Source organism: Aulonocara sp. 'chitande type north' Nkhata Bay, linkage group LG13 (assembly GCF_057382095.1).
Source record: "Aulonocara sp. 'chitande type north' Nkhata Bay isolate Kocher_YH1m ecotype deep benthic linkage group LG13, A_spYH_male_GT1.1, whole genome shotgun sequence".
Taxonomy (NCBI): domain Eukaryota; kingdom Metazoa; phylum Chordata; class Actinopteri; order Cichliformes; family Cichlidae; genus Aulonocara; species Aulonocara sp. 'chitande type north' Nkhata Bay.
Genome location: NC_141356.1, coordinates 30647843 through 30658816, shown reverse-complemented (window position 1 = coordinate 30658816; position 10974 = coordinate 30647843). Strand labels below are relative to the sequence as shown.

Here is a 10974-nt window from a genome sequence, read left to right as displayed (position 1 = left end):
ATTTTCTGAGGTCCCCTCCTCCCTCTAAGAGTCACCAGAGGAGCCTGTGTTTCACTACCAGCAGACCAACATATTTATTTTCATTTTAATTGTTTTGTAATCACGCTTTTAAAAAACGAGTTAACACAAAAGACATTACTTTGTTGTTAAATGGTTTCTTCTTTAATTATGAAAGTGTTTAAATCACATAGCACGGTGTTTGTTGGGGTTAATTTGTCCACATTATTAGTCTACAAGTTGCTGCCTCTGCTATATTCAAACAATATGTGGACTGTCCCACCAGGGGAGAGAAAACTTTAGACTTACTGTATGCTAACGTCAAGGATGCATACAGCTCCTCCTCCCTCCCCCCACTTGGTAGGTCAGATCATAACCTGATTCACCTCACCCCCCGCTATGTGCCAATTGTGAGGAGGGAACCTGTGACCACCAGGACTGTTAGGAGGTGGTCAGAGGAGGCAATAGCGGAACTACAGGGCTGTTTCGAGGTGACCGACTGGGAAACACTCTGTGAGCCTCACGCCGAGGACATCAATGGGCTTACTGAGTGTATCACAGACTACATAACTTTCTGCACCGACTCCATTGTTCCAGCTCAGACTGTTCATTGTTACCCAAATAACAAGCCGTGGGTGACTAAGGACATCAAAGCCCTCCTCAACAACAAGAAGAGGGCTTTCAGAGGGGGCAACAAAGAGGAGGTGAGGAAGGTCCAGGTGTTACTAAAGGACAAGATCAGAGAGGCTAAGGACAATTACAGGAGGAAGCTGGAGTGGAAACTCCAGCAGAACAGCATGAGAGAGGTGTGGAGGGGCATGAAGACCATCACTGGATTCAGGCCAACCAACAGCAGGGGAGCTGAGGGAGGTGAGAATAGAGCCGACGAGTTGAATCTGTTTTTCAATAGATTCGACACCACAGTGTCTGCTCCCACCCCCACAACCTCACCTGCAGTCAGCCTGGAATCCAGAGCCACACCACTGTGCCAGCCTCTCTCTTCACATGTTGCCTCCTGTGAGATTCCTGACACCCCTCCCCCACCCATCACCTTCACTCAATACCAGGTTGAGATGCAAATGAGGAGACTTCACTCAGGCAAGTCTGCTGGACCAGACGGAGTGAGTCCCCTTGTCCTCAAGACCTGTGCCCCCCAGCTGTGTGGAGTCTTTCATAAACTGTTTATGCTGAGTCTGAGTCTGCAGAGGGTCCCGGTGATGTGGAAGACATCATGCCTCGTCCCTGTACCAAAGACGCCTCGTCCCAGTGGCCCCCAGGATTACAGGCCCGTGGCACTGACCTCCCACATCATGAAGACCCTGGAAAGGCTCATCCTGGACCAGCTGCGACCCATAGTAAGACCACATCTGGATCCCCTTCAGTTCGCTTATCAGCCTCGTCTCGGAACTGAGGACACCATCATCTACCTGCTCAATCGTGTCTACACCCATCTGGACCAGCCGGCGAGCACTGTGAGGGTCATGTTTTTTGACTTTTCCAGTGCTTTCAACACCATCAGGCCGACCCTCCTGGGTGATAAGTTAGCAGCGATGCAGGTGGATGCTTCTCTGGTGTCCTGGATTGTTGATTACCTGACAGGAAGACCACAATATGTACGTCTCCCACAGTGTGTGTCTGACAAGGTGATTAGCAACACAGGGGCACCACAGGGGACTGTCCTCTCCCCCTTCCTCTTCACCCTCTACACCACAGACTTCAGCCACTGCACAGAGACCTGCCATCTTCAGAAGTTTTCTGATGACTCTGCGGTGGTTGGATGCATCAGCAGGGATGATGAGACAGAGTACCGGGCTGTGGTCGACTCCTTTGTCACGTGGTGTGAGCAGAATCATCTGCAGCTCAACGTGGCAAAGACCAAGGAACTGATCGTGGACTTCAGGAAGACCAGGAAACACTTGACCCCTGTTTCAATCCAGGGGGTCAGTGTTGACATTGTGGAGGACTATAAATACCTTGGAGTACACATTGACAATAAACTGGACTGGGCTAAAAACACCACAGCACTTTACAGGAAGGGCCAGAGTCGTCTCTATTTTTTGAGGCAACTGAGGTCCTTCAACATCTGCCAGAAAATGCTGAGGATTTTCTATGAGTCTGTGGTGGCCAGTGCGATCCTCTATGCTGTTGCATGCTGGGGGAGCAGGCTGAGGGTCGCAGATGCCAACAGACTTAATAAACTGATCCGTAAGGCCAGCAATGTTGTGGGGATGGAGCTGGACTCCCTCAAGGTGGTGTCGGAGAGGCGGATGCTGTCCAAGATAAAGACAATGTTGGATAACACCTCCCACCCACTCCATGACATGCTGGTCAGTCACAGGAGCACGTTCAGTGAGAGACTGAGATTACCGAAAAGCACCACTGAACGACACAGGAAATCATTCCTGCCTGTGGCCATCTCCCTGTACAACGCATCCACTTAACACACTGTTTGCTGCTACAGCTACACATGTTTCTTTTCCAAATATTTATTTATGAGTGACTTATGTATGTATGTATGTATATATATGTATATAGTGTACTATTCTTAGTTAGCGTATTGTCTGTCTTGTCTTAATGTTGGTTTAAAATGGAGCACTGTAACAAAAAATAATTTCCCCCAGGGATCAATAAAGTATTCTGATTCTGATTCTGATTCTGATATTATTTTTATCCAAAGTTGGGAAACCCAGCCACTCTAAATCTGGCATTTTTACAAGATGAATTTAAGTGCTCAAATTAACTAAAATACATTTTCCCTTTTAAATAAACAAAACATATGCCTATTTATGTCACCAGCCTGTTGCCAGTTTATCTAATTAACTGTAAAATGTCCCTTGAGTACCACTTATTTTTCCAGTTTTGTTGCCTTCATCCCAGTTTTTTGAGACATGTTGCATCCATAAAATTCAAAATGAGCTAATGTTTTTCCTGAAATTGTACTTTTTCTCAGTTCAAACATTTAATTTGTGTTCTATGTTCTATTGTGAATAATGCCTGAGATTTGCAAATCTCTGCATTCTCTTACATAAGTATTCTAACTCTTCCCCAATTTGGGTTGTATTACACATTTCAGTTTCATACAGATTAAATAATTAAATTTGATTTTCCTATATCCTCCTGAGAGCCAGCTTATTCATTTAGATCCTGTGTAATGGACATTTGTCTATATCTTGTGACTTATTTGAGCTACCCGTCTAAGTCCTGATGTCCCCAATACAGGACATCCTGGCCTTTCCATTGATATCTTATGTGTTTGGGTGGCCTCTTTTAGCTCCAAAGATGCAGGAAATTACAAGAAAAGGTTAAACTGAAAGATACTTTTTTCCTCTCTGCAGGCTATTGCTTCATTTGAAGTATTATACATTATGATTTTCATAACAGTACATACCTGGAAGCCACTGCTGCCATGTTCTCAGTAGCTTTAGCCACAGTCTGAGCTGCCCCCTCCAGCTGGCTGAATTGTTCAGGTTCCTCTGCGCTGTCACACAGCAACACCAGGCGGCATATATGAATTGCAATTGGTGCAACCACCTGCTCAACTGCTACAGTCCTGCTCAACCCATGATCGAACAACGAGGACATAGTTAAGAGACTGATTCTCTCTGGTCAAAAGAAAGTGAGTACCATAAATGTTGTTGTATTCCTGCTGTATTTAGCGTGGTAGCTTTTTTAATAATTGATTTGCTCACCACAGCAGCTTGTTCTTGACTTCAGTGTTTCATAGCAACTGGTGTCACCTGATCAACAGCACGCAGCTTCATCAAGCTTTAATGTATTGACTGATTAGTTGCCATATTCTTTGAGATAATGCTTTGTTAGCAAACCTAAACCTAAATATACTATATGGTATTGAAGAGCCAGTATTGTTTATGTGACACTTCATCACAGGTGTGGTTGAACTTTTAAAGAGAGTTTTACAGTTTTCTGGCACATGGTCAGTGAAAGTATAGTAGCAAATTATTAGGATCTTCAAGAAGATATGGGAAAACTCTTAGCAAAATAGAAAGAGGACATTAGAACATTGAATATTGTACATAACATGTTGTTTCTGACCAGGGTTCCTTTAAAATGCATTCACGTTATTTTCAGTGCTTAAGATATGAGCTAATTTGGATTTTTTTTATACTTTCAGGTTAAATGGTAGTCTTTTCTAAAACTCATGATATTACACCATCATACTGTATCAATACATTTGTATAAAAAGTCATCAGCACCCAACGAATCCACTGTAGCCCTTTAAAATAAAGATAAAGTTTTGTAGCCCAAAAGAACAAAAAATCAATGATATTTAATTCCCAATGACACAAGATCAAAATATAAATATATATTTGCCATTTTGGGGATTTTTAGCTGATCAGAATGGTCATTTTCTGTGGACTGGTTGTTATTTCAGCTCTAATAATCTAAGAACATCTACTTATAAATGTACTTAGTGTAAATGATCAGTGAAAAGTTTATTAAAATATATTTTTAACAGTATTTCCCCCCAAATAGCATTTTCTAAAAACCTGAACAAGCAGTTTTGTGTTTTTCCCCATTGTTGAATTTTGTTTGATGCGACTGAAGAAAAGCTGCCAGCAGAGAGCACCATTCACCACAAATAAGCAGCAAACACTGGAGCCACGTTGATAACAAGAGACTTCATTCTAAAATTCATCAACAGATAAATATACAGCTGGAACATGATTTTAAACATCAAACGTACAGCACACTATAATGGAAATGATATTCAGTGACAGTAGTATACTCAGAACAAAACCCCAAATAACGATGCGATTAAAGGTGACAAACATAAAAACAAAGTATAATCATCACAGTTAAACTTTACCAAAAAAAAAAAGAAAAAAAAAGTCAAGTGTTGGTTTCTCTGCATTAATACATAGCAACAGTTTAACAGATGCAGAGGGAAGGCGTGGATGTGTACAGTATACGCTGTATTACCAGTGGAAGTAAATGGTGTCAGAAGATCTATACAGCACATTTTAGAGCGAAGCAATCATAGTGATCAATAAAGTGACGATAAAGTTTTAGTTCTTTGGCATTGCACGTTTAAATCTGACTGGTCTACTAAAGAAATTACCAAAAGGTACTTTATACTTATATACTGCATATCTATTTTAATGTAAATCTTGTCACCCAATGCTGATTGTTAAAGCTTTTGACTCTTAAATTGAATTTTTTTTGGAGCATAATTGAAGTTTTTGGGTTTTTTTTTAAAGATTACATGAATTTATCTGTTTGTTCAGCTAGATAGGGTTGCAAATGTGCAAAGTACAGACACACAAAACTTTGCAGTTAACATCAAAACAAAGTTCAAAAATGGGTAGGGTATGACCTATGAGTACTGAGCAACAGGTGCCAGAAGTAGGGGGACCAAGGCACCAGCGATTCCCATATTACCACATTTTAATTTTCTCACTGTTTATATATTTGTGGGGAGCTTTAATACTGAATTTGCTAATGTCTTATTTCAATCACAATTAAATCTAGTATTTAAAAGAACTGACAAGCCTGCAGGGGGGAAAAAAGTTTTAGCAGAGAGGAGCTGTGGGTTCATATGGTGGTGGATTTTTCAGGGCACTGACATCCCTCAACCCTGGCTTAAAAGTAACTTTTCCCAGGAGCCCCAAAGAGCTTGTATACTGTATGTGTAGTGATTGAGTGCAGCATATTCTCACCTATTTTTAGGGCATTACTCATACCACGACAGTCTTTCATCTGGCTGTGTAGAGCAACAGTATCTCATATTTCACACTATAATCCAATGGCTGATAACATAACAGTAAACTTAAAAATGGAATGCTCTGGTAAAGTCTGAGAAGGTTTTGGAAATAAATCGTGATCAGGTATTTCAAGAACAATAGTTAATCCTTTTCTGCTGTATTTCAGTGAGAATTTACAAGACATTCAGCTAAACTATGTTCACTTGAGCCTGGGAGGTTTGGCCGTCCATTATAAAAGTCTCCTTGCATACCTGAGCAGTTTTTGCTCCTACCAAAAGCAGCTTTACGTCAGATTTGCTTGACTATACATTCCACTTTCAAAACTCATGGTATTTTGAAACATTTTAAAGAATAAAGATTTAAGTTTAATCTATGAAATAATAGCTTTTGTATATTATCATCTACCAGCGAATCAGCTGAAAGCCAGACCAGAACAAAAGGAATGATCTTTTAACCATCTTTTGCATTTTAGGCATGGTTAACAATGGAAACATGAAAAAAGCGGTCATCATGAAGACAGAGAGAGCCCTCACAGTGTGTCACAAATGGAAACACTAGTGCATTGCGTTGGGACAGGGTGCGGGTACTGTAGCATAGAATTAGCTCTGGCTGATTAGAAATGTGAGGGGATGGGCAATCAGATGTGTAAAACAGATTTTCATCAGCCAGCAATAGTACAGAAAAGATACAATCTTTCACTCCCAGCATCTGGGATGAACTGAATATACAAATGATTCCAATCATGTACTCTACTGGACATATCTTTGGCACAAAAAGTAAATCTAAGGGGCCAAGGCATTCATTCTTATCAAACATCAGTGCTTTTAAGAAAACATACCGTAGATATAGTATGTTTATAATGGCATTCAAAACCCCAACTCTTTTCAAAGCTCACTTTTACACAATATGGCTTAAAGTATATGTATAAAAATAAATTTGCTATGTAACACAGCCCTGAGGGTTTTCTTGTCCACCAGTATTCATGCCGTCTCCACATCCCTGTACGGATGTGAGCCTCCATCAACAGCTCTGCTCTGCTGGCTGGGTGATACCTCCTTTGAGATTAGCTGAATTCCACAGCAAGTGTCCGCTGGCAAGCCACCTTGTCACCTCAGAAGCCTGTTTCCTGGACTCCCTCCCTCCTCCCCCCAAAAATATTAAGTCTCCAAAAAATATGGAGAATATTCTCCTCTTCCACATATGGAAGACTGAAGGGCCCAATGCCACAGGGGGCGGCTGGGCTGAGAGACCCTGTGCTATTGGATCTTTCGCAACCGAATCCCTAATCTCACTGGCTCCTCTGGGACTCCCGTTGTAAGTCTCAGTGGTCCTTATCCATCCAGTCCCAGCTTTCATCGCTGTCCTTTCTGTTCTTTTCAGCCTCAATGATCTCTCTGTAACGTCGACGGAAGAATCCCATCTGTCAAAGAGTGAGAGGAGTAAGAATTTAAGTTAATAAGCTGCATCTGTGGTTGTATCTGACTTGCAAAAGAAAATATTCATTTCAGTCAGCAATTACAGATCACATTCACTTTACATTGCTGCATAACATTTTCAGACACATACCAGAACTTTTTAGCATATACCTTTTCTCTCCAGAGATTGTCATTTTTCAAGCAAAACATAACATAGGTAATTCATAGCTGTGACCTAGAGTTACACCACTAGCTGATTTTATCGCTCCATATTAGCTTATCACGTACATATATTTTGGTACAGGCAAATATGTCTCAAATATAACATTTTTGTCATATCTGATACCCTTGCTTCCTCTCTGAGCAGAGAGGTGTGAAGATAACACTAATTTTTGTACTGTAAATACGTTTCCTGCTACTTTGACCTGCTAAGGCCGTTAAGCTAGGTATTATATTCTCCTGTGAAAGAAATATACCTGCTTAAGATACAATTTTACATTTCAGTTTTAACATGAAATAAATAAAAACATGTGTCTTAAAGTTGCTTTTAGATGACATGACGAGTGTCAGGTTAGCTTTTTCCTCTTGTTTTTAGTTTTTGCGTTAAGCTCACGCTGCTGATTTGTTAGCTTAGCGCAAAGTGTTGCTCAGTGTTGCTCTTTTTTTTAAAAAGGTAGTAACAGTTATATATTTGTTATGAATACATTTCAGGAATCTTTTTTTTTTTTAAACACTAGCTAGTTATTTTGCAGCTGTTTTTCAGTATCACCCTAAAAAAAGTATTTTGGCTGTAGCAGGAGAGGTTTGTGAGTGTGGACGCATGACACTGAGACAAACTGCAGCAGCCTTTTTTTAATGCTAGAAAATCAGGATTTGCGCAACACCATTGTCTTGCTTATCTGCTGGATTTGGTTTGACATATTACGTAATAGCAATGCAATTCACTGGCTAACTCTCAGGAGTGTCATTGGATGGGTGGCCAATTGGACAATTTATTTAGAACGGCTCTTTCTTTGAGCAGCACTTTTACAGAAATTACATAATTTTTGTTAAGCTAACAACTCAGACCTTGAGTTCACTGTGATGGATTATATATCTAAGTTACAGAAATGTGCAAGTTAATATTTTCTCCCACAGTGAAACAGATGGAAAATAATGAATCTATGAGGTGTGCAATTTATTTCAAATATAATGGATTGAAATATGGCCAACAGCAATGTAAGTAAAACCACATGAAACCACCACCAAGGTTTGACAAAACTCAAGCATTTACCTTACTGAAACATTTCTTTAGGAATGTAATACTGACTACCCATTTAAATTTCATGAAAGTATAAGATTCATTTACCAAGTGTAGTATGTATGAGATATGACAATGTGGTAAGACCAGTAGATTCTTGGTGTGTATCTAATCAAAGCAGCCACACTGGCTTGCTGCCTCTCTCCCTACGACTCCATTCATTTATCTGTATTTGGCTGCTGAAGTTTATTGATACAGACCTGTGCTCTCCTCAGGCATTTCCTGAAGAGAGCAATACAGGACATGTGCCGCTCTTGTAAGTGGGGTTTATTTTGGCTGGGTCTGAGGAACTGGGGATCGGGGGTGGGGGTTCAACATTTCAAGGCTTAGTTGTGGTATTCCCAGTGAAAGATGAAGCAGTGAAAAAGGAATGGAGTTTTCTGCTAAAGGGGCCTCTGGACAGCAGTGTAATTGCCATTCCCCCCTCTTTAGATTTTTCTTTCATGTGAGTGGTGTGGTGTTAATTATTGTCCACTGTGTGATTTGTCCTTTTCATGGACAATACAGAGTGGACAATACTGCGCTGGCATTCAAGTGGAGTGTTGTGACCAGTGCTGTAAGCTGAAAAGTCTCGATCTGTGTTTATGAGTTGGTTTACCTTCCAAAGCAGCACAGCTAACAGCAAAAAGATGAGGATTCCCACCAGCAAACTGATGGCGATGATCCAGCCGACTACGTAACCCCTTGGCTCCTGACTGTGGAGAGCCTCAAACACCAGCTAAAACACAACAACATCACAGTGAGTCACACTAAAATGCAACACACACAATGCACATTAAGTCATGTGCTGCTAATGATGCAATCCAGTGCAAAGCAGCAAGAGAGACACATCTGATTTCAGAGTGCTTTGGTTCCATGGTTTGATTCAAAGGACGAATGTTTAAAGCAAAAAAAAAAAAAAAATGCTTTCAAATAACAGGAAACTAGTACGAAGGCATTTTTCAGGACATAGATATTGGTTATACAAACAGGAAGCACAAGTCAGACTTAAATTAGATTCTAGGTTCATGGAGTGACCTTTGGTCCACATGGAACAAACATTATGAGCAGGTTTATTAATTTGTAACAGCTGATGCTCTCAAACATATCTGCAGTCATAAGTGAGCATTTTTGTACATCTCAGTTAGTCAGTCCTCTTTGGTCCAGACTAAATTATTTTGATAACCATACGATGGAGAACCATGACATTTATTGAGGATGTGATGAACCCAAGACTTTTAATGTAAGCAAAAAACCCCAAACAAACAAACATAAACAACTGATAAGATTCACATGAGCCTGTAAGGAACATTTCCATGCTAACGAGCTAAACTAAGATAGTGACTTTGATATATGATGGTAACGTTAAGCATCAGCAAGTATTTGTCTTATTAATCAGAGCAGATAAAAACAATGCATCATCTACTCCCTTTTTGAATTTTGTGTCATGCTTTTAGACTGGCTAATTCTGAGTTATTGCTATTCAGGGAGCCTTGGCAACTCTTAGCTTGGTTCTGGTGTGATTTAGAGGTATCTGAGCTTTTTCCCATGACATGGAGGAACGCTGACCAGCTGGATAATCTGTCACTGACAACAAATTCATGCTTATTTGAACCAGTGCACTCTGGCTTAAGTACAAAACATTTGAAGTGGTCCTAAGTGACAAATTTTGTATATACTGTAATTAAGTAAACACACTGCACTTCTTTTGATTCCCTTTCTAGCAGCAGTGCTAATTGTGTGGATGCCCTCAATGGGCATCCACACTATTGAGTTCCTGTTTCTCTTTATTCTTTATTATTCCGGGTGTTTCCGTACACTTTTCGCCGTGGATCTACTTCCACAATTTTTGTGCTATTTTCACCGTTCAAACTCTAAACTGTTCTGCTCTTTCTGCTAATGCCGGCTATGACTTTTGGTGTTTATTACTATTATACTTTTTAAAATATTACACTTTTTTCCTTTAATTTGTCCCATTGAAATGAATGGGAAACTTCCACAATTCTGCTAAAACTTTCTTGCCTTTGAAACTTAACTACTGCCTCATACTTTCACCTAGAAACTCCATTCAAACTTTAAAATGTTCTCAAATGATTTGGCTATTCCTGTATGATTCAGCTTTTTCAGATCTTCTACCGTTTTAATCTTATCCCTCTTTGAGTTTTCAGTTGCAAAATTTTGATTTTTCAGAAAATACATGCGTTGCTATGGTTGCTATGCAATTAACTCAGAGGGGACAGTGAAACTGTTTGAATTTTCTCTTCATGTCCAAACAACTTCTTGCTACTCGCTCAATTTCCTCTCAAGCCCCACAAATTATACATCAAAACGTAGGTATTTTTGCTGGCTTTCAGAAAATGTCCCTATCATTGTTGTGGGACTCATAGATATTTTGCAAATCTCCTCAGAGTAACACAAAGTCAGAAAACTCTCCATATAAACTCAATGGAGAGTTTGTTCAAAATCACCGCTGGATTTCTCTAATGAGAGGCATTTTCAAATTGTCATATCTCCTTAACGAAGCAAAGTTAAGACATGAGGCTTGTCCCCGTATATGTTC

General features: G+C 40.1%; 1 protein-coding gene across 1 annotated transcript in view; it reads right to left on the bottom strand.

Annotated features, from left to right (window-relative positions):
- Positions 1-4618: 4618 nt before the first annotated feature.
- itga9 (integrin, alpha 9) overlaps positions 4619-10974 on the bottom strand; it is a 55017-nt gene continuing 48661 nt past the window's right edge. Inside the window, exons 27-28 of the mRNA XM_086259832.1 lie at positions 9034-9153; positions 4619-7140 (exon numbers count right to left, since the gene is read on the bottom strand). Coding sequence (XP_086115958.1) covers positions 7042-7140; positions 9034-9153 — 219 coding nt within the window. The 3' untranslated portion in view covers positions 4619-7041. The remainder of the gene's footprint in view (positions 7141-9033; positions 9154-10974) is intronic.